Genomic DNA, 27,567 nt, shown 5'->3' with positions numbered 1-27,567 from the left:
GTCCCTTGCTAGCCAAACGGGGATGGTAGAGGGGGAAGAATTACCTTATAACCTATAGTCTTCCGATAATAAAGAATTTCTTTTTCCAGAAGCTCAAATAAACGTGGTGGAAAGAACTGAAAATCTTGGATATTTGGTTGTTTGGTGGTCGGGGGGCCTATAGAAGGAAAAAAAATACATTAAAATGAAAAAAATACACGATGATACTTTATTCATTTTGCTAAAAAAGAAAATTTTATTTTTGTGTATGGGGGACAGGCTTCCATCCCCTTTTGAGGGTGTGTTAGAACAGGCTTTTGGGGCACCGTTGTTGTCCAACTCAGAGAAGCATGAGTTGGCTGGTGGTATGCCCTATTCTACATGGTACCAAGCCACATTCAGAGTACAGAGGGCCACCTTCACTTACCTTTGGAACTTTCGGCTCACTAACACGTAAAGCCTCCCTGAAATAGGCATCCACTGCGTAATTGGCCTTGCGCTCTCGCTTCGGAGGCTCTATCCACTCCATCATGCTGAGCTACACGTCAAACAAAAACCAGGTATTTAAGCATTTCCAAAACATGCTTGGAAAAGAAGGCATGCAAAAATGCCTGAAATGATGGGGAACTAACTCAAACCCGATGAAAAAGACATGACTGGTGCTTCATAACCTACCATCTCAAGAATCTGTGTTTCCACAAGCCTAGTTAGAATTTCAATGGAAAGGCTTTGAACGTTAGGCTAAAATTCTCTCCATTCCAATGGAGTGTCCATGACCTCTGGGATACTGATATGAAAGGACTCTCCTATATTATGAGATGATCTCAGTGAGTGAATTCTGAGTGTCAAGGGAACTCATAGACCTCCAAGGAGATATTGGTTCGGTAGAATGGACATATTGATGAAAAGAATAAGGGGTACAAAGGGTAAAGATTAAGGACCACATCAAATAGGAGTTTGTCATACATCCTTTGAAACCATGAGGAAGAAGTGAATAGGGGGAAGGATCACAGTCAGCTGGGAAATATAATTCAGAACCCCCTTATCTGCCACCACCCTACACTATACCTCAGCAACCTCTCCTCCTCTAGGGTTCAACATTGTCTTCAGATCATCCACTACAGGTCCTTCGTACTGTCACCTGCCAGCCTCCAGGTCACTTCAAAATTCACATGGATATCCCCTCAAGCCCCCTTGGCCTCCCACTTCACCCAGCCTCCTCAAATCCTAAGACATCAACTTTGACTCTACCTCAGTCATGCACGGGGATAGTCTTATCCTAGACCACACCATCATTCACAACTGCTCCATCCATAGTCTTCAATGTTGAAATTTCCCTCTTCTTGCCCTGCTGTCCTTTTATCTCTTCTAAACCTGTTCTTCATCTTTGCCTCAACCTTTAGTTATTATTATTACCAACAACAACAACAATAATAATAGCCAACATTTATATAGCATTTACTGTTGTGCCAGGCACTGTGCAAAGCACTTTACAAATATTGTCTCATTTGATCCTCAAAACAACCCTAGGAGACAGGTACTATTATTATCCCCATTTTATAGATGAGAAAATAGAGGAAAGCAGTGATTAAGTTACTCAAAGCTGGCCTTTTTGTAACACTCTAAGGTTTACAAATTGCTTTCTATATATTATCTCTTTGGATCTTCACAACAACCCTCTGTGTACTTCAGCTTTCATCATCCCCATTTTACAACCGAGGAAACAAAGTCAAAGAGGTAAAGTAACTTGGCCACAGGCCCACAGCTAGTGTTAAGGGCAGGACTCAAAATCAATTCTTCCTGACCCCAAGTCAGGATAATGACTCCACTCACTACATCATGGCACCTCAGTTGTACTATCCCTCTTTCTCTGCTCCCAGGTCACCAGCCCTACTCTGGCCCCACTTTCTTCCCTCAGACTCTTGAGTCTGCCATTATCCAATTCAACCATTCTGCCTACCCCGAGTGCTAGATTCCTTGTGCAAATACTGCTCCCAGGCTGGATCACACCCTGCCTTCCACTGATCCTGCTGAGATTCTTAGCACAGTGCCTGGCACATAATAGGTAGGCACTTAAATGTTTGTTGACTGAGTGACAAACAGCTGGAGAAGTCAAGCCTCTGTGCAGACTCACAACAAATTCGGGTTCCCTACTCTCAGCTTGTCTCTTACTGCCGCAGAGCAAAACTTCTAATCTTCTTCAATTGGTCGGCCATCTCACTGATCTCAGTAGCTGTTATAAAGTGTCTTTTCTCAAGTCTCTTTCCATTTTACAATTTTGTATCAGTATTGGATAGCAGAATGAAGGGTTACTGGGGACCATTTCATTCTTTTGTCATGGTATCTCCAGTACCTAACATAGTACCCAGCATACTCATTGTTGTTCAGTCATTTTTCAGTCATTTCCAATTCTTCGTGACCCCATTTGGGGTTTTCTTGGCAAAGATACTGGGGTGGTTTGCCATGTACTTCTTCAGCTCATTTTACACATGAGGAAACTGAGGCAAACAGGGTAAAGTGACTTGCCCAGGGTCACACACAGGAAGTGTCTGAGGCCAGATTTGAGCTCATGAAGATGAGTCTTCCTGATTCCAGGACCCATGCTCTATGTACCATGGCACCACCTAGCTGCACCCCACCTCTACCCCAGCACATAGTGAGGCTTTACTAAATGTTTCTTTAACTGATTTGTTGAACTGGACAGAAGACGCCCTTGTTGCTCTAGGCCTCACCAATAGGCGAGATCTAATCTGGTTCTAAGGACAAACAAACCTCACAGGAAATTCTTTCCTCCTTTACAATCCCACTTTCCCTCTTCCCCTCTTTCTCTGACTTTCCTCTCTATGAACTCCTTTTACTATCCCATGAGGCTTATAAGGTTCGAGCCCTAGTCTTCTCTTATTTTTCCTCTAAACTTACTCCCTTCATAAATATATTCACTCTCATAGACTCAGCAATCATTCCCACATACAGGATCGCTGTTCTCAAGTTAGAAGGCATCTCAGAAGCCATCTTTTCCAACCCCCTCATTTTATAGGGAAGGAAACTGAGGCCCAAGGAAGTAAAGGGACTTTACCTAAGGTCACACACACAGGATCCTAGATCTATAACTAGAAGGGACAGCAGAGGCCACATTTTACAGAAAAGGAAACGGGTCTGTGGAAGTGAAAGGACTTGTTCCAAGTCACACAAAGAACCTTAGATCTGGAGCTGGAAGGAGCCTCAGAGACACCTTACCTCCAGCCCCCTCACTTTACAAAGGAAGAAACTGAGACCTAGAGAGAAGTGACCAAGGTCACTCAGCAAGTAAGCATTGGAGGAAGGATTTGAACCCAGTTCTTACTGCAGAAACAATGAGCTCTCTACTACACAACATTTCCTCCAATCTATATTTTCAGCACTGACCTCTTAGCCTCTTTCTTACATGAGTTCTCGGTCACACTGAAAAAGTCTCAAAAACAGTACTCATTTTTTCCCCTGAAACAAGGTTTACCCTAACCCATGAAAATCAATGTCATCACTTTATCGGCACACTCCACATTTGTCAAGGTTTGCATTTAAGCAATGTTCCTTCAAGTTTCAGTTGTCTTCTCAGGGGAATATTTCCCACATTTTGAGAACCTTGCTAGAAAAATCAAAGTCACAAAATTTCAATGTAATCTTGCCTCAAAGTCTTTGGAGAAAACATCCTCTTTATTTATTATCTTGTGTATAAATGACTTCTTCTTAAATTTTATAATATAACTGAGGTTATAACAAAATGCTCAGGCTAGAGCTATAGATCCCTCTATGTCTGTGTGACATGGAATTTATTGCTAAGAGAATTAATAACTTCACATAAAATACCCAAGTAGATTAAAATTAACTAAGTTACTTTTTTAAAAATCCATTTGCTTCTTAGGAATGAAACTGAATGTTTTTTCACTGATATTTAACCTCTTAGAAAATTTATTTTTTCCCTCAAGTGTAGAAAACATTCTTAGTACCAATAAGCCCCTGGGCACAATTTTCAAATTCATAAAAGTCACAAATAATGAGTAAAGGATAATGTAAAAAGAAGCTTTGCTCATTACGAGGGTAATTCTACAGTTAAAATGCAGCTAGGCCTCCATCTCAACAGGAAGTCAAGAGCCAGGGATAGTGACTGAGCATCGTCAACATACGGGTTGTGCTGTAAACTAAGATGTTTGTAAAAGCTCTGATTCTTCATAAAATTGACAAACATAAGAAAAAATTTTTAATAATTTTCATTAGGCCAGTTTACAAAATGATGACTTTAAATTTATACTAAAAGTTGCCCTGATGATGCTGTCTCTGGGTTCCATTATGTGGTGCTGCTTTATAGATGATACTACCAAAAAGTTCTTTTAGCATTTCTTTATTAAGTCCATACCTGGGGATGGGGTCTCGCTATAAAATGATGGTTGGACTAAATCATCTTCAAAGTCCTTTGGACCATCTTATATCAAAATGAATAACCCAGGGATATCTCAAATTCAATATGCCCCAAACAGGTCTCATTATCTTTACCCTTAACCTGCCCTCCCCACAGACACACCCAGACACACCCAAATACACATATACACACACACATACATACATACATACATACACACATACACACATACACACACACACACACACACACACACACGCAGAGACCTCTTTCCTATTACTATAGGGGACACCACCATCCTCCCAGTCCCTCAGGCTCCCAATCTCGGAGTCATCCTGGCCTTTTCACATACTCTTATTCTCTTGTATCCAACCTGTTGCCAAGGCCCACCAATTTCACCTCTGCGGCATCTTGGAAGCCCCCCTTGTCTCCTCTGACACTGCCAGTACCCTGGTGTGGGGCCACATCACTCCGTGCCTGCACTATTTCAATGGGCAGCTGGGGTGGGGGGGCTGCCTGCTTCAAGTCTCTCCCCTCTCCAGTCCAGCCTCCTCTCAGCTGCCAAGATGATTTTCCTAAAGCACAGGTCCAACCAAACCAAATAAACCCGTTTACTAATATTTCCTTTCATTTCTTAGATCGTAATCTTCAGTTTGGCTCTTAAAGGTTCTCTTAACCTGGCCCCCTCCTACCTTGCCAGTCTTCTCACACTTTCCTCCCCTCCACGAACTCTGGGATCCAGTGTCACTGGCCTCCTGGCTGTGCCTTGCAAAGGACACTCCACCTCCTGACTGGGTATTTGCTTGGGCTGTCCATCAAGCCTGGAACTCTCACCCTCTTCATCTCCGCCTCCTGGTTTCCGTGGTATCCTTCAAGTCTTAGCTAAAGTCCCACTTTCTGCAAAAAACCTTTCCTGGTCCTCATTAAGCTTAGTGCCTTTCCTCGGAGATTATCTGCAATTCATTCTAGATATAGATTGTTTGTACAGAGTTACTTGAATGCTGTCTCTCCCATCAGACAGTGAGCTCCCTCAGAATTTTTTCCCTTTGTTTGTAATCCTAGGGTTTAACACAGACTGGTACCTGGCACATAGTGGGCACTTAGTAAATGCTTGGTCATTTTAGTGGTGAGGCAAACAAATGTTGAACTCAGTAAGACTTGGATTCAAATCCCCATTCAAACACTTGGTAAAATGTATGACCATGGGCAAAGCACCTCCTCTCTGGGCCCCAGCTCCTCATCTGTAAAATAAGGGAGCTGGACTGGATAGCCTCAAAGGTCCCACCCAGCCCCAGAGACACCATCTGATGATCCCATGTGGACTTATATTCTTTTAAATTAATTCACTTCAATAAATAATGCTGGAGCAACTTAGGAAGTACAAGACAAAGATAAGAAACCCAGTACGATGGGTGGAGTGCTGAGCTTGGAATCAGGGAGCCCTGAGGTCTAAGCATGCTTCAGCCACAGACTAGCTACGTAACCCTGGGCACTGTCACTTAACTTTGGGGTGCCTTGGCTAAGTCCCCATGGCTTCTCCACTGAGTCAGGGGAGCAGTGATCTGGATTGGTGAGAGGGTTCCCCAACATGAGGAACGAACAGGTCGTCTGAGGACTCGTGCATACAAGGCCTTTCATTAGGTACTAAAGGTACAGAGACAAAAAATGAAACATTCCTTCTCCTCAAGGAACTTATATTCTGTTGTGGGGCACAAATGGACACAGAAAAGCAAAAGCAAGCTAACATGAGAGAGAGAGAGAGATGACTAATAAAACAAGGGGATCAGGGAGGCTTCATGGAGGTAGCAGTACTTGGGTTAAGCCTTCGAGGAAAAGAAGAAATCTAAAAGGCTGAGGAAAGCAGAACACGCATTACAGATTTTGCTGCTGCAAAGGTGTGGTGATGGGAAACTAAATGCAGAGTTCAGAGAACAGCTCATAATTTGTCAGGATTTAAGACTATAGGATGGAGAGCAATATGAAATGTCTGGAGGGGTTTGCTGGAGGCTGTGGATGGCTTTCCATATCAGGCAGAGGAATGTGTATATTGCCCCCCAGGTAAGAGGCAACCATTGAATGATCTTGAAGGGAGGGAATGCTATGGTCAGACCTGTGTCTCAGGAGGAAGGTTTTGGAAACTGTGCAGATGGACCAGAGAAAACTGGAACCAGGGAAACAGTGTAGAAGGCAATTAAACCAGTCCAAGCAAAAAGTAATGAGGGCTTAAACTAGGCTGGTGGCCAAAGGAGTGAAGAAAAGGGGAAGAATGTGAGAGACAGTGAAAATCGATGTTTAGAAAGGACAATTGTTAAACTCAAGGCCTTTCGGTCCCACATCCAAAGTTACCTTTTGTTTTTCTCTATAATCTTCACCCTCAAAGTTGTACAAACTTGTTTCGGTGTCCATGGTGAAATTTCTAAGAGAGCTCTCCCCCATTTTCTGCAGCCGTTCATTCATTTCCGCAGTCTAAACACACACAGTAAAGCATGTTCAGATGGCCAAATTCTTCTTTTATCTCTTATCAACATTTTCCAACTCTATTTAAACACCAGGGTTTGACCTGCAATGTCCAAGCTGGCCCACTTGCAAGATACGATGAGTCCAAAAGACATACTAAAATAACCCTTTATCAAATATTAACCTGAATAGAAATTCTATTTGTCCCCAAGTATTATTCATTCACTATTGACCCTTTCTTCTCATTTCTGCTTTCCTAACAACCAGTGGCTGCTCGCTTCTATTAGAATCTTTGCTCGATCCATATTCTTTGAATTAGTTTATTCTTGTAGGTGATAAAGGCACACTGGGGGCAAAATGGTACAATGGTAGGATATATGCTACCCTAAGATATGCCAAAGTCAATCAAGGACCTTAGAAACATAAATCTTATGTTAGTTAAATTGCATACAAAATTATAATAGTAAAAACTATAATATTCTAACACTTAAGTAATGCTCTTGTAATTTAATGTAGTAGCAAAAAAAATTAAACCCAAATGGGAAAATATGCGATTCAACAAGCAAATCTGGGATATGGCTGAGATATGGGAGGGATGAACCCAAGGACTGTGAGATAGCTGTGGAAGGGTCTGCCTGAGCCAAAAAGGGGGACCAGAAAGGGGCAAGGGCTAGGCTGTCCTGTTTTCTCTACATCCTCAGGCAGGTATCGTCCCATCCCTACCTTCAGATACCTTCAGAGGCGATTCCTCAAGGCCCTCAAAGTAGTCACACTGCCAGCACAGATCTCCTCTGTGTATACCTAGTCTAGTTCAACTGCTTTTGCCATCTTTGATTTCTCTAGTACCCCTCCCATTTCCTCCAGAAACGCATCCAAGACTGCCGCATGTGTGCTGGTTCCACTACCCTTAATGGTGAAAAATGTTTGTTCCAAAAATGACTAGTACTAGCCCCAAGTGAAATGGGCTGCCCTGTGTGGACTAGGCCAGGGTGGGGAACTTTCAGCGTTGAGGCCCTTTGAAGCCAAACTGTGGCCTCGAGGCCACAGGTTCCCTACCTCTGCTCTAAGCAATTCAGGCTTAGGTGGCAACTGTAGTGCATGGCCTAAAGACCCTTCTAACTCAGAGGTTCTGCGAATTCAAAGTATTCCAATAGATCGATAATGAGTAACTTCAAATCCAGTGCCTCAGACAGCTTTTTAAAAAGTTGTTGCAAGCGAACCTGGCAGTACAGTATTCAATAAACTAAGAAACACAAACCACTGCTGGAATGACTCCTTAACGTGGACTAGTGGAAATATTCAAATGCAGACTAGTAGAAATTAGGTTAATATGAACATCCTCTGCCATTTCAGCAATAAGCACAGGAAGAATACACACATGGGTGTAGTCCATAGGGAGACACTAGGAAACTAGGCAAAAGCTGTGGTATAAAAAGAAAAGGATCAATAAAATTGTTGTTTAAGCTGTTGTCCTAAAACATCATTTTTTTCCCCCATTTTTGGTAGAGAAGAGGTTTCCCTCTATCACCCTAGCTGGACACAAAGCAGCCGCTGATGGTTGAACCACCGTGGAAGCTTTGACCTGCCCCATTTGCCAATATGTACTGGCTCCCTCTCCTTGAGCAGCCTGCTGGCCCCAGCTCCCAGGGGTCCACCATGCTGCTGGCAAGACTTAGGAAAGATGCCTAATGGGCTTTAGAAACCCTACTGCCACCCAGAACTACAGAGTTCAAGTGACCCGCCAGCCTCAGCCTCCCCCAGTACCAGGGGCTACAAGCAGGCCAGCCCTATAATATGGAAATAACAATAATGAATTGGCTTTGAAGTACATCCATTTCCAATTTTTTTCAACAGGCAAGTTGAGTTTTTATTCCCTCCCATGAAAAGCAAAGCAAATTGCCCCTGACTAAAACAAACACCAAGTCATCATAATAAACATAAAACGAACATAATTAAGAGGGAAAGTTCCATTTTTCAATTCTCCTTTAACTGACCTTCTTTTCTCCTCTCTCTAAAATAGTTGTAATGTCTTCCTCTGTCAGTTCACTTTCTTTGGAAGCAAAAACATGCGTGGCTCCATGACGGATCATCTGAAGCATCTCATCTTTTGCCAACTTGTTAGACTGTTGATCAATGAGCCTACCTAATATCAAAAGTAAATATAGTGGTCTTTAAATGGATTGTACTACAAAGTCTGTATGAGAAAGTACTTATGCGTCTGTTTCTTTGGTGCTAACCTATTTCATCATTGTGGAGAACTCACTGTACAGAAACTCCTTGTACCTACATCAGACAAGAAGAGTTACTTCTAGACTCAGAGAGTCATAGGAAGCACCATGAGGTTAAGTGACTTACCCACACTCACAAAGCTGGGATGTGTTACCGATAAGACTCAAACCCAGGTCTTCTCTGTCTTCAGAGAGAACTCTCTATCCAGCTACATTCCATCTTGCAATCGAACACGATCACATTTAAATCATGAGTAGACTTTGGAAAGTTTAGAAAGTTGGCTAGCTTTAATTTTTCCTCAAAGCTGTTTCTTCTGAAGCCTCTCCTCTGGCCCGTTTCCTATTCTGGCATTACATTCTTTGTCTAGAATTCTTTTAAAACCTAGAGTGGCATCATTTAGGGGGTTCAGATTTTCCTCTGAGAGCAGGCACTCCCTTATAACTGTTTGCAGAAAAAACAACAGAACGTTTTGTCCCCTGGATACCAGGTGTTCCAAATTACATGCTATTATAAATAAACCAATATCAGGTTAGCTGAGGTTCGAATACACAAGCTGCATATTAAATGTCATAGGCAGATAAGACAGCTTTAAAATAATTATGTTTTCAAGGAAGATTCTTTTTTCTCATTGCTAAAACCATCCCTCTATTTCAAGCCCTGACCAATCTTAGCAAAAAAGACATCTTAAAAATAGAGGCCTTGAAAGTGCAAATTTTTGCAAGAGCCAACTAAGGAGTTATATGGAGATTTATACAAACACACACACACATACACATACACACACACATATTTATGAATATAATGGAAAAGCATTTGATACCTTGCTGTATTACAATAGAGTCAAGCCTCAATTTTATCTCTGCTCTTTCTACAATCCTGTCTTCAACGGTGTTGTCAGTAATAAGCCGGAACACCCGTACTGGCTTCTTCTGACCAATACGATGAGCTCGATCCTAGTAGAAATAAACCAAATGGATGTTACTGGGGATTCTGGATCCAGCTCCTTGCCTCAAGTCTCTCTCTATTCCGACCCACCCTCTACTCAGCTGCCAAAGTGTTATTCCTAAAAGCACCGGGCTGAATGTGTCACTCCCCCTTTACCCCATTTCACTCAATGATCTTCACTGGCTCCCTATTTACCTCTGGGATCAAATGTAAACTCCTATGTTTGGCAGCAAAAGCTTTCTATCTGGCCTTCTTTCTAGCTTTTCAACCTCTTTACACAACACTTCCCTCTAGCCCCCCCCCCCAAAAAAAATAGCATAAAAAGGGGCAGCTAGGTGGCACAGTGGATAGAGCACTGGCCCTGCATTCAGGAGGACCTGAGTTCAAATTTGACCTCAGATACATAACACTTAATAGCTGTGTGACACTGGGGCAAGTCACTTAACCCCACTGCCTAGCCCAAAAAGAAAAAAAAAATAGGGCAACACTTCCCTTCATGTACTCTGCTAGCCAGTCCTACTGGCCCTCTTTGCTGTTCCTTATGCATGACTCCCTATCTCTAGTCTCTGAGTCTTTGCACTGGCTTTCAATGCTCTCCCTCCTGACTCGAGTTTCCTAGAATCCCTGGATTCCTGGCAAGCCTCAGCCAAAACTTCATGTTCCATTGGTGTCTGCCATCACAAGGCACCTTTCCAGTTTATCTTGTCAGTACTGACTTATACGCATGTTGCCTCCCCCATTAGAATGTAAGCTTCTCGAGGGCAAGGGCTGCTTTCATTTTTGGTCTTTACCCACAGTGCTTAAAGGCAAAGTGCCTGGCACATTGGCTGATTGTCTACGCTTGGCTAAAATCCTAAAAAATGGACCGTCTGTCTTTTTCCCTTCAGGAAGGAAGTGTCTGCTGCCTATACTTATAAGGCTCCCCATCCACAGGAAGCATATTCTAGGTGGAGAGAATAGAAATATCTGGAAATACTTTCCTGGAGATAAAGAAATCAGGAAAGAAAAACGGTAAAGGCTCCAACAGATGAGGCTGAGGGAGGGGACTTAGGGACCATGTAACTAATTACAGGTAAACTGACTTTCACACTAATAATGAATTACAAAAGCCAGTAACAAAGCAGATGGACTTTCCACAAAGTAGTAAAAATATATGCACAGAGCCAAAGCTGGAGGCCTCCTACTTTTTGCTGTTTATCTAAAGGAGAATTTTTAGTGTAATTTGAACCCAGAGGGAGATGAGAGACAGGGGCAATGAGGGCTTAACTGTTCTGTAAGGTGAGATGATTGGGGGGAGGGGGGTGATCTAGGGCTCAGGACAAAGGCAAAGGACACACACCTTATCAGAGATCTCTGAGCAGCCAGGGAGAGGCTGACCTTTAAAGGGCTTTTAAATGCCCACGAGCCACAGAAGCAGGCAGCGTAAAAAGAATGGGGGGAAGGGGGGTCAGAGAGAAAAATGAACCACCAAATGGAGATAAACACTGATAAATCTGCAAACCCTGTATAGAAATACTAGCTATGAGTATGATCAGGGCACAGAAGCAGCTCTATTTCTGGACAAAACTTTTTACAAGGATCCAAGAAATACAATAACAAAGCACGGGCATGGTATCTTTCTTATAAACTCTAATCCTACTGGACAGGAAAGATGTTGGAGACTCGATTCCAGTGCACTGGTAACTGTGAGATATCTAGGGCAAAGGCTGTCTTGGCTTTTTGGATGCTCTGGGATCTCTCAGGTGTGGAAAATCCCTCTGATAAGGCAGATCACAATTTATGCAGGATTTTCTCATCCATCAGTAAATCAATGAATATTTATTCAGGTCTCAACTCCAGGCTACATCCTCTTATGAATCCGATACACAAAGGCTGGGAAGTGGGAAGAAGGGTTTTTGACACTGTGGATGAGAGTGAAAACTATACAGGGATTATCATGCCCATTTTACAGATTAGCAAACTGAAGCTTAAGTGACTTGCCCATAGTCATACACTTACTGAGAATCATAACTGGGATTCAAACCTCAAATCTGTCTTTACTCCTACTCCAGAGGTCTTGTCTTTCTTTCTTTGATCTCTAACAGAGTTCACCACAATTCTAATTTCCAAAGAGCTGTGTGACCTTGGGCAAGTCTCTTCCCCTTCCTAGGCGTCAGTTTCCACCTCTGTAAAATGAGGGGATTGGACTAGATTGGCCTCTGAGTTCCCTCCCAGCTCTAATGTTAGGCATACTAGTTATGTGCATTAACAGGTTGATTTTTTTAAAAGAATCAATAAATTGACTATCAGGGATTTTTTACAAACCTGTTAGACATGAGAGGGATAAACCAGCTGTGTTTTCATATTCATAACGTTCACTTTTTTTCCCTTTTTCACACTTTTTTTTCAAGTAATGTGGTATATATAAAATGATGCTCAACTCTTAACTATCCTATTTGTGGAATGCCCCTGATGATTTGGGGAAGCATTTTTTAGCTTCAAAAAATACCTTTAACCTAATGTCTTGAACATTGGACCGTAAGGCATATGGTCCAGAAAACAGGTGCCAGATGTGCCCCCCATCTGCTTTCCAGACCTGCCAGGGGACAATACATTCTAAACCACCCCCAGCAGTCCCAAAGAAGGCCTTCTCTCTTCCTCCTCCCATTCTTCTCCCCACCCACCTTCTTCAACAAACTCAGGGCCCTGAATAGCCAGGAAGGACTCTAATAAATCCTTTCTAAAACAGCTAATTGATTTGGGTAGAAAAAGAACAAGGTAGACAAAGTCAACCAGTAATGATCTACACAATCCAAGGGGAATGCAGTACCTCAAAGGAAACCAATAGCCTGCCTTGCCAACGAAAGACACAGGAATGTTGGATAACGCCAGTTACAAGCAGAAAGAAACAAATGCAGACAAAGGTCGGGAGAATGGGAAAAGCAGAAAACAGTCAAAAATATTTGTACTCCTTTGCCTTGAGAAAGCTGGGGATGGACCCACTTGGGCCAAAGGCTTAGAAAAGACTGCAAAAAAGGTGCAGGGAGGCTCTGGGTAAGGTAAGAATAGGAGGGCTTCACTCAGAAGAGAGACTATTGGATGGACTGCAGAGCTGGAAGGGACCCCAGAAGCCATTAAGTCTACCCCCATCACTTTACAGAAGGGGAAACTGAGGTCCAGGGAGGAAAAATGACTTGCCCATGATCGATGTAGTAAATGGCAAAATTGCAATTTAAACCCAGGTCCTCTGGCTTCAAATTCATTTATCTTTCTGCTACAACAGATTTCTGACCCCTAGGAACTTAGAATCAAATGTGTTATACTTGCCCTACATCCCAAACGCACCTCCCACGAGGATGAAGAGGGACCACCAAACTTCAGTAGTTTAAGACCAGTGAGAGCCTCTCCCTGAGTCCTCCACTCTATCCAGCCCACTGCTAATCATGATAAATATCTTCATTTCCCGAGGACACGGCAGCTGGGCAGAGATGAGAAGAGGCCTGGGAGGGTGCTACATAGCCAGGCTGGCATTAATGAACATAATGACAAAATGAACAGTGAGTGGGTAATGTCACAAGCAGATTGTCCACACATGGGTAATTAAGAGTTGACCATAATCCAAAACACTCCCCTGCCTCACATCCAGGGGTGTGCCAGAGCCAGCCGAAACTCAGATGATTGTTAAATTTTCACTGTGATCACTTCCACCTCAGAAATCGGTGAAGGTTCCAAATTAGGACTTGAGCTACTACTTTGGTGATTGTCCAGACTTGAGGAAGTGATAGAGGAAATGTTCACAATGAAAATCAACCCTTAAAGTGTGTTTGTGTGAATTTTTTTTTTGGAGAGACAGTAGTTAAACATTTACTAACACACTCCTGCTTGCAATTCAGACTACGTCAGAGCATTGGGAACCACATTACAACCAGGACCACTGAGCCCAAATGTACAGACCCATTTCAAGATGACTTACCATAGCTTGCAGATCAACCTGTGGATTCCAGTCTGAATCATATAATATAACCACATCCGCAGTGGCCAAATTAATTCCAAGACCTCCAGCCCTTGTACTCAGCATAAAAATGAATTTGGTACTGTTAGGAGCATTAAAGGTATCTATAGCTTCCTTTGATTAAAAAGAAAGAAGAGAAAGATGAAAAATGTGGTATCACAATAGCAGCAGTCTCTAAAACACAGATACCATTATCAAACTCACTTTATAATGCTTTCTTTCAATTTCAAGATGTGCTTCTACGTACTATACTGTACGGGAAACCATAGAAAGCAAATCACAGGGATGTCAGTCCTAACTTTTAGGATGGGGAATCTTAACCTTTCGGGGGTTCTGGACCTCACGGGCAGCCTGGGTGATGCTAATGTCCCCTTCTCAGAATAATGTTTTTAAATTCACCAAATAAAATACATGAGATTACAAATGAAAATGGCCCTTTTTTCCCATCAACATTCACAGATCCCAAGTTGAGAACCTCTGCTCCAGAAGCATACATATCATTTGAGACAACTACACAAAAAAAAAGACACACAGATAGCTTAAGATGAACAAATACGAAATTGTGATTCCGTCTACACAGTATCAGTATGGTATTGTAGAAGAAGAACAGGAATGCGGGCCCAAGGGGAGAAGAGAAGCCGACCGGGGGAGAGTGGAAGAATGGCAGAAACCTCAACCCTGCATCCTACTGGCTGGGAAATAAAAGAAATATCATTTTAGAACTTGTTCTCTCATTGAAAAGATGGATGAAACCAGAGTTGGTCAAGACAAGGTGTTTTATCTGGAGACACAAAAGAACCAAGTTAAATAACTTGATGGTTTATGCTGCCCACCTCCTGATAGAGTGTTGATGGGCTCAAGATGTAAGAATGAGACATGGACCAGTGTGGGAACTTCTTTTTGTCTGCCTATGTATATCTGTCATAATGGTAGAGGTTTTCTTTTTGTATTTTAAATTGGGAGGAAAGAAAATGGATGTTTGCTATTTGAAGAATAAAAAAAGAAAAGAGAGAAGAGAAGAGAGAAGCTTCAGCAGCTGGGGATATGAAGAAAAGATAAAGGAAGAGGGGAGGAGGCTTCCCTCTGGGCCTACTGAAGAGGTTAAGAGATAAGAATTGGGCAAGTGCCTCAGGCCATTCAGAGGGTGGCCACCAAGGTCACAGCTAATCTTGGTGCCAAGGGGTCAATGATAAAGAATACTCCCCAATCCATACAGAAGCCGTGGGATCTCCACTTCGTTGTCTGGGTTGGCCTAACTGGTTTTCTTTTTTATAAAAGAAGATTCTATGGGGTAGAGGGAATGATTGGGAAGTGACCATTATAAGCCACAATAAAATACAGGTGAACTCACATGAAGGATGAGTGATTTTGTCAGTTTGGGAAACTCTTGTCAGACCTAGGGGATAAATCAATGGGAGAGGTCTGGGGCACACAGAAATTCAATGAGCTGCCCAAAGTCACACAGCTAGGAAGGGTCACCAGAAAAGGTTTTCAACCCAGCTCCAATATGCCAAACTGCCTCTAAATAAAAATGATTTTTTTTAAAAAGAGAAAATTATACCCTGATTAAAGTTACAGATAGAAAATATGGCTCACTGACAAAGTCATTCATACATGCAGAAGGTCCACACAAATTAAAGGAAGGCTGCACCAACCAAAGCAGATAATGAGACTCAACTAGAAATTTTTTTTCAGAATAATGGGGACAAAAAGGACAATTGTAGAGCTACAATTCAGACACAGCCCATGGTATTTAGTGACAGTAGACATTTCTTTAGGGATAGAACCTATAGCTGGGATTTCATCAATATGAGTAACTTGCAGATGAGGACATTCCCTTTCCCAAAGCAGACTGGCACTTTTTCTGAACTTACAGTCTTAGAGAGATGCCTAGAACACTGAGAGGTTGAGTGACTTACCCCAGGTCACACAGTCAGTATGTGTCAAAGGCAACATTTGAATCCAGGTCCTCCCAGATCAGAGGTCAGCTCTCCAACCACTGTGCAACACTGCCTCTCAGACATTTACATAGCACCCTACAAAGCATTTTCCTGACAACAACTTTGGAAAGAGCAGCTTCAGCTGAGTGACAATACAGACTGCATCAGACTGCAAAGGGTGGAGGAGGGACGGGACATTAAGTAGGCCAAGAGTACAATTTAGCTGAGAAAGGAATAAAAGATGTGGCCTACCTTAAAGGGATGGTCTGGGCCAGTGAAGGGGGTTTTTAAGGACGAAGGAGATCTGGGCATGCTTGAAGGCAACAGAGAAGGAACTAACGGTGAAGATATAAGACAGTGAGGATGTGGTGTGCTAGAGAAGACAGGAAGGGATGGGATCGCGTGCACAGATAGAGGAGTTGGCCTTTTTCAGAGACTTGAGGAAAGAAGGAGAGAGGCAGAGATAATATCAAGGGGCTCCAAAATGAAGAGAAAGGGAGAAGAGGGAGCTCCCATTGAATATCTTATCTTCTCAGTTAAGTAAGAGGCGAGGTCCTCAGCTGAAAGAGAGGGGAAAAGAAGAGATATGGGGAGTTTGAGGGGGGCAAGAGAAGGTTTAGAATAGCTTCTATAGAGCATGAGACAGAGAGTCAATTCCAGAGAAATGAAAGAACTGCCTTGCTCCAGTGAGGGCCCAGTTGAGTCTGGATAACAGAATTTGTAATGTATATCAACAACACAGTTGTGAGATTTCCTCTGGTTTCTTCAGTGGCACATGGGGAGAGGCAGAGGAAGTGGGTTGTGGGAAGAATCCAGGGATGAGGTCCAGCAAATAAAGCCCACGTGGGACAGCAGGGAAGGGATTCAAGAACAGAGGACAATGAAGAATTGAAATGCCCAGCTACTGGGTTGAGGTGGAAAGGGAGGTGAGTGACATCTGAGCAGGTATGATAGCCTGAGAAAGTACTGGGGGGTGGAGGGATAGAGGCCTCGATGAGAGCAAAGAACAGGTATAGGAGGGATAGGAAGCTATTGTCAGAGAAAGGAATGTCAGAGCTTCTAATTAGGGACATGGTTGGTGATGGCAAGATCCAGGATGTGGCTCTCCCTAGGCATGGCTGAGTTGGAGTGAAGGAGAAGGTCATGGGGCTTAAGGGAGCTGAGGGAAATGGGAGTTTGAGGGACCACTGACGTGGACATTAAGGGCAGAAGCTGGGGAGGAGAGGAAGGGGGCATTCCATATGCTGAACTCCTTGAGAAAGGAGGGAGAATGACCTAGGGGTAGACAAACTACAGCCATCATCAGGAAGATGCAAACACAGCAAAGTAAAAGAATGGCAGAGCTGGAAGGGACTTTAAGAGGGCACCCTCCCTACAGACATGAGGAAACAGAACCAGAGAGGAGAAGATCACATGGCAAATTAGTGGCAGAAGCTGGAGCAGAACCCAGGTCTTCCAGGTTGTCCAGCTCCCAGTCCCATGTCCACAACACCATCCGAAGTCCTAGAGCAGTACAGGATTAAATGTTCCCAGCAAAAACAACAACACCCTAAATGGAAAATGACTTAAAAGTAGAAAACACAAAGGGAAAACACGCTGCTTAATCGAGCTGTCATAGTGGACAGCTATTTAGCCTTTCTCACCTCTCTTTCCTCATGCGGTGTCTGGCCGTCAAGCCGACAGTACTCATAACCCCGCCACATGCAATAATCCTCCAGGATATCCAGTAATCGTGTCATCTGGCTAAAAATGAGGACTCTTGACCCTAAACACGTTCACAAAATAAAAACACGCAAGACTGAAAAGGTCATTTCAAAATTAGAACATGACATGCCACGTGAACGTACAGCATACATTTTAAGGTGCTCAACATCCCATTCAAAAATGCATGGCAGTGTTTCTAACTCATTAACTTTATTCCAGGGACAAGGAAGATTCAAAACTGCACAATGCTATTCTTGCACAAAAAGTTCGCAAACATATGCTGAGGAAAAGCAACATTCTGCTTTGTTTTTCTCACCCTGTTCTTTGAGTTTTGACAAGAGTTTATCCAAAGCCACCATTTTGCCACTGTTATTGACAAGATGGGTGTCAGTTGTATACGGCGGGCCAGGTTCAGCACCATCAAACAGGTAGGGATGATTACAGCACTTTCGCAATTGCATGAGAATATTCAGCAGGCGCATTTTATCCATCTTTCCGGCCGAATTTAAAATGTCAATATCTTTCATCAGGATCCGCGTGTACCTGCAATTTCAGAAGTACGGTATAATGAAATGATTTAGTAAAAGGCTCACTAATACCATAAAGCAATATTCCCCTGGTAGCTATTTTAAATTTCCATTTTAAAATGAGATTTCTAGCAAGATTAAATTCAATCAGGAAAAAAAAAGAGCAAAGAGAAAAGAAAAGTTATAGGGAAACAAGTACATATTTAAGCTATTTTTCTATCATTTAAGCCCATTTCTCCTTGCTTTATCCAACAATGCAAATGGAGAGCCATTGGTAGCTATGTGCTATACAATGCTTTTTCTTATACTTCCATATGGTTATCAAGTTCCCGGCCTTGGCTTCCCTTGTTTTAACTAAACATCCTCAGTTTTTCCAATCGTCCTTCAGAGGTCATTTCCAATCCTGTAAATAATTTCTTCTCTCAACCTTTTGCACAAGTCACAAGGGGATTAAAGACCTTATCCGCAACAACCACAGAGGCTCCTCAAAGCTGGTGTTATATTCTCATTAAAGTGAGTGAGATTCTGTTCTTTTCTTAATGCCATTAATAGATCGCTGACCTGTCCGGCCTGTGGTTCATTAAGACTACCTCCTAATTTCCTGTATACTTACACACGGCTAATCCTATCTCATTGTCCATTCATGTATTATCCACAATCAGCTTTCTTCAACCTTGATAGGAAAATTTCATGTCAAGCTTATTCTAAAAACTTTAAATCTGAAATTATTTTACTTCCGAAAACAGAACATAAAATGTAAGTTACAAAATAAAAACAAAAGCAAACTGCTACCAGGTAAAGTTCAAAGAAACGAAATTCTCTTGGACAAACATATGAACGTTAAATGAAATTAAAAAGCTTACCATTCCCTTTGCATCTTACTTAGGCCAAGGTAAATTTTTACTTCCTTTTTAGGAGGTAGGCTCTTTTCTACTTCAGCTTTTATACGCCGTAACAAAAATGGTTTTAAAACCTAAAGAGTGAAGTTTTTCATGAAAGTTTATAAGGCATTTAATACCGCAAGTTATATATTTTACATGAGTTTAACCAACATTCTAATTCTGAATTTCTTTGCCATCATGTGAACTGAAAAAAACCCAACTTTTCCAAACTTTGGGCAGCTCGTGGCAGGCCGGGTCATGTTTAGGTATGACCTAGGGGTATTGAGCCTCCTATCTTACTGCTGGGATTTGCCCATCTGGAATCAATGAGCCAAATGAGTGTCTCAAAACCACAACGCCCATTCCAAATAGCACATAATGACTGAAGGACACCCTGGGCCCATATTATTAAAGAATTAGCAATTGGAAAGCCTCTAAGGAGATTCTGAGATACGGTTCTAAGTACTGGTAAGTGTGGGACAATACATTATGGTGGAAAGAACTGTTCTTGGCATTAGAAGACCTTGCTTTGAATCATGCTTCATACTTGTGAGACACTTAGCCCTTGCTTTTCTGTATGTCAGATGAGCAAAGCATTCTTTATCTTATATGAGATTAATATTTTATATACCACCTATCTCAAAGGGTTATTGTGAGTGAAGCCCCCAAAGAAATGTGAGCTATTATTATTACCGTCCCAAACCACAGTAGGGCTCAGGAAACTGAACAAATCCTGAGCTTACCTGGGGGTCTACTCCAAAAATGAGATAGCCAGAAAAGGTCAAAGCATTCCCCAATAGGTGAACTAGTTCAGGGGCTCCTCTGGGCAATCTGAATGGCTCAGAGATCCCAAAGGTCTGGACTGAAATAAGACTTCCCCCCAGGAGGATTAGCAACCCTGGGTTGAATGGAGGACAGAGAATCCAGAAATGACCTGCCTGCTCTGGATAAAATGCCCAAGGTCTTTGTGGATAGGATCATAAACCTTTTCATCCAACTAATATAACACCACCAGGCACTCATCGAACAATTTCAAGCTTTTATTGTGAAATCACATAAAATCTCATTTTAACGTCACAGCCCCTGTGAAGGATTGTGCCAATCTTATTAATCCTACTTTTACAGATTAAGAAACTAAGTCAGGGAGAGGACAAAAGAAACCACATTACACAAAGGCAGAATCTCCTGACTCCTAGCCTGGCCTTCTTTCCACTTGCAAGTGGGGGGAGTGTAAGCATATGTCTGCTGTCATCTCTCCAAGCAGGTGGCTTCTCTCACAAGTGATGAGGAGGGGGTATAACAGCGTCACCTTGCCCATGAACCACTAAAAGAAACTACAGGCCCACATGTGCCCTTGGGTATACATCCCATAGATCATCAGGCCTTCAGTTCCATAATGTTACCAGTACCGATTATGAGAGTTTCAATTTTTCAAAGTTAAATAATAACTAGAAACAAATCATGAGGATGTCCCCAGGTTTTGTTGCTTTTGAACACACACACAAAAAAAATACATGGGAAATGCATCTATCCATGTAATGGGTCAAGAGCTCCCACTCAGCGTGGGAGAACACACAAGTGTGAAGGAAGTAAACTATAATAGCAATTGCATGAGCAGGGAAACAAGGAAGTTTTGGCTGGCACTGAAGTAATAGTATTAATAATAATGATAACAATAATAATAGCCCTTAAAGAGCCCCTTAAGGGTTGCAGAGTGCTTTACATTTGTTAAAGAATGTTATAGAATAGATACAGGAATATGCAGGCCAATTGTAGGGAGGAAACTGGCCATGTTCCTTCATGTACCCTGTTCTAGCCCAGACTATTTGTGTGTCAAGTCAGAGAATCACAGGAATTTCTAAACCCAAGTCCAGTAGCTGTTTAGGACAAAGGGCTGTTATCTAGTCCCAGACATAAGAGCTAAAAAACTTAGTTTGGGGGCACTCGCTGGGCTTTTGTTAGTTAGATGCGGCAGGTAGCCTCTATGACTAAAGGGATGTCAGTCTGCTTTAATTAGGGAGAGGCTTTCTAGTCACTTCATCACGGAAGACCAGAGCTAGGATGGCGGCCAGGTAGCCCTGAAGAGTCAAAGCCCAGGGACAGATATCAAAAAGGCATTCTCTGGTCCTGTGACATCAGACATGGTAGTTACTCCTCCACTGACGTTCCCAGGTTACACATGGCCACTCCTCCCATTGATAATATATATACTTGGGGGGAAAAGTGTGCCCCAAGTTCAAGAACGGAATGTCCTATTGTTATTCGCCTTACTATTCTTCTTACTGTTGTTATTACTTCTTCCTATATACTTCTTAGCATACTTACTATTTCACTCAATGTCATTGCTTTCAACTAACTTCCTGTGGCTGCTGCTAAGCTAGGGTTTCCAGTAAAAGTGAGCCCATGGAGTACCTTGAAACTGGACTGAATTTTCTGGGAGTTTAACAAGTACAAGGGGCTTCCTGAGGTGCTACATCGTGGGGAGATTAATTGGGATATCCCTTCTAAACGCAGCAAAGATCCTTTGAAAAAATATTCAATCACAATTCAATAATAGTAACGAGTAAAATAATAACAGCTAGCATTTATATATTGCTTTAAGGCTTGCAAAATGTTTTACAGATATTATCTTATCTGATCCTCACAATCCTGTGATGTAGGTACTATTATTATCCCCATTTTATAGATGAGAACAGTGAGGCACAGAAGAGAGGAAGAGAACACTTAGAAAATGTTAAGCACTTTACAAATATTCTCTCATTTGATCCTCACAATAACCCTGGGAGGTAGGTGTTATTATTATTATCCCCATTTTATAGCTGAGGAAGCGAGGCAGACAGAGGATGAGTGACTTGTCCAGGGTCACACAGCCAGGAAGAGTCTGAGGCAAGATTTGAACTCAGGTCATCCTGACTCTAGGCCCAGCATTCTATCCACTGCCCTACCTTGCTGCCCCAACTGTTCAGCTATCCAAGGAGCCCTGGACTAAGTACCAGAGGGAGCCAGCAGATGCTTACACATTAGCAATACCAAGTCCATGCCAAGCATCCATCCTGTGAGACACTAGGCTGCGGGACTTAATGAGCCCCACCTGGTTTCATGGAAGGAGTTCCCCATCGAGAAGAATCCAGTCACTCTTAGAAAAAACTGTTCTGTCTATGGGGGAACACTTAGGTCTAAGAGGGAGTCTCTCCTCCAGTACTGGATTATTTGAGTTGCTTTTATTTTTTTATAATCTCAATAAATACAACAGACCAGAAAGACAAATCTGTTTTTGAGTGGCCACAATCTTATGATTGAGACGTTTAGTGACTTGCCTAAGGTCACACAGATAACAAGTATCTGAGGAAGGATGTGAACTCGGGTCTTCCAGACCCTGATAGGCTACCCACCGAGCTGCCTAGCTACCACTTTCATACCCCCTTCTACTTGACAGTGTAACAGTTATTTGACAGCAGCTAATTTGACCTATGGAACAAAAGCAAACACACACGGTAAAACCCTCCTTCTAATCACAACCTCATGGTGTTGAAGGCTTGGAGCTCTTTCACAGGAATTGACCCAAACCAAGGACTGCTGCTTTGGAACCTACCTCTTAAGACTTTACACTGCACTGAGGATGAAGAGGCAGGGTGGTGCCATGGAAAGAGGACTGATTTGGAATCAGAGGATGGGAGTTCAAAATCCATCATTTACTGCCTGTGTGACCTCGAAAACGTCCTTTCCCTTCTCCGGGCCTCAGTTTCCTCCTCTGTAAAATGAGGGAAACTGGACTAGATGGTCCCTGAAGCTTCTTCTAGTCCTAGATTAAGGATGTAATATGAAACCATGGCAAGTCATTTCCATTACCTGGGCCTCAGTTTCCTTCTCTGTAAAGTGAGGGAATTGAACCAGATAGCCTCAGAGGTCCTTCTTGCTCTAAATCGGCGAACATATTTTGGACTATAGAGACAGAGTACAGGTTATGGACACTGCCTAAAACAAGCAGAAATTTAGCCTGGCCACAGAGACAAAGAGGAAGGGCAATGCTGGAGAATAATTGAGATGCTATCTGTAAAGTGCTTTGCAAGCCTTAAAGCATGGTATAAATGCTAATTCTTCCTCTTACTATTAATATAACATTGATAATAAGGAGGAATTAGTGAGAATGGGAGGCCTCCAATGCGAAAGAAGTTACTGAAGGCAACATAATGAGGCTCAGGACAAGTGACAGAGGCGTCACGTGTGGCATTCGGCAGCTCCCGTTGCCATGGCAACAATAATCCCAGCACTTCCAGATGTTAGAGACAGGGACAAAGCCCAGGCTATTAGGCTAACAATGCTACTAAGGACAAATATAATTAGTAATCTGGGACTGCCACAGAGAGTGCACTTCCAGGTGAACTTTGCAGCAATGAATCAACCCTCTTTGCCTCAATTGTCCTTGGATGACCAGTGTCCAGAGCATAGGCTAATTTGAAAGCAACAAAAGTCACACAAGGCAAGAAGCAAAGGAATGACCCCTGAGGACCCCAGCTTTGTTCCTTAGGGGGGAACAATGCCTTACTGTTGAAACAATGGAATTAGTCGCAGCTGTGGAATGGGATGCTAGAGTAAATGATAACCGGTCCCACCCATGGCACCAACAAGCAGTCCCGGATACGGACATCTGGGGCCAAAGAGAAAGCTTGAGCTGGCAAGTAGCACATTCTACCGGCCCAGAATGACAGCAGATGTCTGTAAGACGTGTGAGACTGCTCTCTGATGTATTCAAAGGAAAAAGCTAGCAGCCTGTGCTGCATTCTGGGTGGATGGGGACAGAAGTGTCAACAATGATTAGGACTTGGGTAGAAAGACAGGGACAGGGACAACACCTGGCTGTGGTAACAACCTGATGTGCACAAACACACCTAACCAGGCACTGAAAAGCTTCTCCAGGTGCTGGGGCGTGACAAGACAAGGTATATCTCTGTATATGGCCTCCCTGCCAGGAGCCATTCTGACCATGATAGAGACTTTGCAATGAAACTACCTGAAGAGGGTTTGGCAAGAATCCTGCCTGTCTAGAATCACGACTTCCCATCCTCAGGGACATTCATGGCGCCAGTGTTTCAATCACTCACTGCTGAATATGCTGAAGCTCTTGAGGGCTGAGCCTCATGGAAACTGGAAGCCTGCAGAGTCCTTGTGGAGGACTGCCAGTGCCTTCAGGAATACGGGGCTGCAAACTATCCAACCTGTCGCCACTGGCCTCAGAGCCATGTGTCAATATAGGCCATGCCTTGGAGTGTCAGAGGATGGAGAAGCCAGAGGCCCCCAAGGACATCTGTGGCTACAAGACTGGTTGAGAGAGGCCTCAGCTCAGAAGGGCTCCTATGGAAACGAGCAATAGTATGCTCCTCAGGGTCACAGTCCAGATTGTGGCAAGGCTCTGCTGCTGAGGCCACATGAGCTAGCAGCAGACCAATAGGAAACGGGGCCTTGACAGTTTAAAGACTAAGCTAACTGCTGGTCTGTGAGAGGAGGAGGAGAAAGAGGAAGGAGAAGGAGGAAGAGGAGGAGGAAGAGGAGAAGGTAGGAGGAGGAAGAGGAGAAAGTGGAAGAGGAGAAGGAGGAAGAGGAAGAGGAAAAGGAGGAACAGGAGATGGAGGAGGAACAGGAGGAGGAAGAAGAGGAAGAGGAGGAATCATTTCTAGCATTTATATTCCACTTTAAGACTTGCAAAGTACTTTACATGTATCATCTCATTTCATCAACAAGACTGAGGGGTAGGTGCTATTAGTATGCCCATTTTACAGATGAGGAAACAAACTCAGCAAAGTTGAATGACTTTCCCAGACTCACACAGCTGGTATTGATATAAGGTTTTAAGGTTTGCAGTGCATTTTGTATGTTATCTCAGGAGTTTCAAAACTTTGTGAACTAGATGCTATTACTATTAGCCCCATTTTACAAATAGGAAAACTGAGGTACAGAGGGGCTATGACTTGTCTGAGGTCACAGAGCTAGCAAGTGTCAAAGGCAGAATTCAAACTCGTCTTCTTGATAACAAGTCCAGCACTCTCTCCCCTGTACCACCCAGCTGCCTACAGTATATCATCCAGATAGCCCCAAGAAGAGCGAGGCCCAGCAAAGGCGCTATTTCAATGCCACACATGGACTCTGCCAGGTTCCCAGGTTCCACAAGGCTCAGCCCTCAAGAGCTCCAGCATATTCAGCAGTCAATGATTGAAACACTGGCTCCATGAATGTCCCTGAGGATGGGAAGTCGTGATTCTAGACAGGCAGGATTCTTGCCAAACCCTCTTCAGGTAGTTTCATTGCAAAGTCTCTATCATGGTCAGAATGGCTCCTGGCAGGGAGGCCAAATACAGAAACATACCTTGTCTTGTCACGCCCCAGCACCTGGAGAAGCTTTTCAGTGCCTGGTTAGGTGTGTTTGTGCACATCAGGTTGTTACCACAGCCAGGTGTTGTCCCTGTCCCTGTCTTTCTACCCAAGTCCTAATCATTGTTGGCACTTCTGTCCCCATCCACCCAGAATGCAGCACAGGCTGCTAGCTTTTTCCTTTGAATACATCAGAGAGCAGTCTCACACGTCTTACAGACATCTGCTGTCATTCTGGGCCGGTAGAATGTGCTACTTGCCAGCTCAAGCTTTCTCTTTGGCCCCAGACGTCCATACCCGGGACTGCTTGTTGGTGCCATGGGTGGGACCGGTTATCATTTACTCTAGCATCCCATTCCACAGCTGCGACTAATTCCATTGTTTCAACAGTAAGACATTGTTCCCCCCTAAGGAACAAAGCTGGGGTCCTCAGGGGTGATGAGAGGAGAAAGAAAATGGGTGTTGGTATCCACTAGAGGGTTACTGAAATCAACCAAGCCTGACCAGCTGTAAATGGATCCCTGTTTAGACAGTGGGGCAGAGATGAAGCCAGAGGCAACCCCCTTCTGCCTTAACACTCCAGGGGTGGCGATGCCTGGGGACCAAAGGGCACTCACAGAGCCAAAAGGCCAGAGCCCGCCAGAGTCAGCCAGGAGCTCAGGAGTGGGCATGCAGATGCCAACAGGCAGCCTGAGCCAACCACAAACTCAGGAGAGCACAACAAGGGCCGATGCTATGAGGCCAGTGACCCAGCTTACATCTGAGGCTTCAGGAGGAAAAGGAGAAGCCATTCCCCTGTAGCTTATTACTGGAGCGTACTGGAGTGCATGCTGCACGTCCAAACACAGGCTAAGCTATCGTGTGGTGTATATGATTGAAGTTTTTGCCAACCAATATGCTTTGACTGTTAATATTAGGCATTCAGTGTATACATACATTAAACACCCACTATATGCCAGGCCTTATGCAAAAACAAAAACAAAACTGTGTCTAACTAATTTGGGGTAAGGTAATAGTGACTGGCGGGGATGGCAGGGAAGGGAGTAGGATCAGAAAAGACCTCTTGTAGGGATTTGAGTGTGTGACCCTGGGCAAGTCACTTAACCTCTGTCTGCCTCAGTTTCCTCGTTTATCAAATAGAGATCATAACAGCACCTACTTCCCAGGGTTGCTATGAGAATCAAATGAGGTAACGATTGTAAAGTGCTTTGCAAACCTTAAACTGCTCTATAAATATGAGCTATAATTATTATTATTATTATTATTATTATTATTAAGAGGTAGAAGTGAATTTGTGCAAAAAGCATATACAAGTGCTATTATGCACAAGCTGCATGTTTCTGTGTGGGGTCTATGCATCTGGTTACTGACTGAAACTTGTGATGCTGTGTGCTCTGTACCATGGAAGAATCTGGGGGCTTAGTTTAACAGGCCATACTGTCATGCATGCTACAGATAACAGGCCATGAATTCTGTTTGGTGCATGCCCACATGATAGCTGTATGCAGTTTTAGGTTAAAATTCATGTGTGTGAATTGGACTATGTGGGCGAGATGATCTCCTGTGACTTCTTAATTTACGATGCTTTATGATATGTGTTGGCAGACGTTAACATGCACCCTATGTAATTTGCTTGGGGTGACTATTTCCTATTAGCAGTAGAACACAGGAAGAGAACAAGGCTTTTTGTTAGCCAAAATACACTATCAAAGCTAGAAGGGTTTGCTGTTGACAAACATAAGCCTAATAAGGGCAGGACTGTGGGCCAAGTAAGAAGAGAAGAATGGCCTCTTTTACTTACTTTTTGTCTAAGATCATGTTTGTTTATTTGCCAAGCCAGATAGGATTTGGGGAATTTCTAAACCCAAGTCAAAGAGCTGTCTGGGACAAAGTTGTCTGGTGCTGATTTGGGACCAGAAAGGGGAATTAAAGGAAAAGACAATATCAGCACGGTGGTACCTGGCCTGCTTTTTGTTAGCTGGGTGTGGGGACTACAGCCTTTGGCTGTAATTACAGAATCTTGAACCTACTCTAATCAGAAAGAAATTTTCTATTCACTGTACCCTAGGAGACTAGAGCTGAAATGGTTGGCAGATGGCCCTGAAGAAGATGAAGCCCAGAAGCTGAGAAGGCAAGTGGAATGAGCGGAGAA

General features: G+C 43.2%; 1 protein-coding gene across 1 annotated transcript in view; it reads right to left on the bottom strand.

Annotated features, from left to right (window-relative positions):
- SMARCA1 (SNF2 related chromatin remodeling ATPase 1) overlaps positions 1–27,567 on the bottom strand; it is a 114,592-nt gene that overhangs the window by 43,292 nt on the left and 43,733 nt on the right. Inside the window, 10 exon segments of the mRNA XM_020969833.2 lie at positions 45–142; positions 145–157; positions 407–517; positions 6,722–6,841; positions 8,827–8,975; positions 9,882–10,014; positions 13,959–14,111; positions 17,581–17,702; positions 17,958–18,184; positions 19,032–19,141. Of these exon segments, the coding sequence (XP_020825492.1) occupies positions 45–142; positions 145–157; positions 407–517; positions 6,722–6,841; positions 8,827–8,975; positions 9,882–10,014; positions 13,959–14,111; positions 17,581–17,702; positions 17,958–18,184; positions 19,032–19,141 (1,236 nt within the window).

The sequence above is a fragment of the Phascolarctos cinereus genome, unplaced genomic scaffold (genome assembly GCF_003287225.1).
Source record: "Phascolarctos cinereus isolate Bilbo 61053 unplaced genomic scaffold, phaCin_HiC Scaffold_8;HRSCAF=390, whole genome shotgun sequence".
Taxonomy (NCBI): domain Eukaryota; kingdom Metazoa; phylum Chordata; class Mammalia; order Diprotodontia; family Phascolarctidae; genus Phascolarctos; species Phascolarctos cinereus.
Note: the sequence above shows the minus strand (reverse complement) of the source record. Positions and strands in the feature narration are given on the sequence as shown.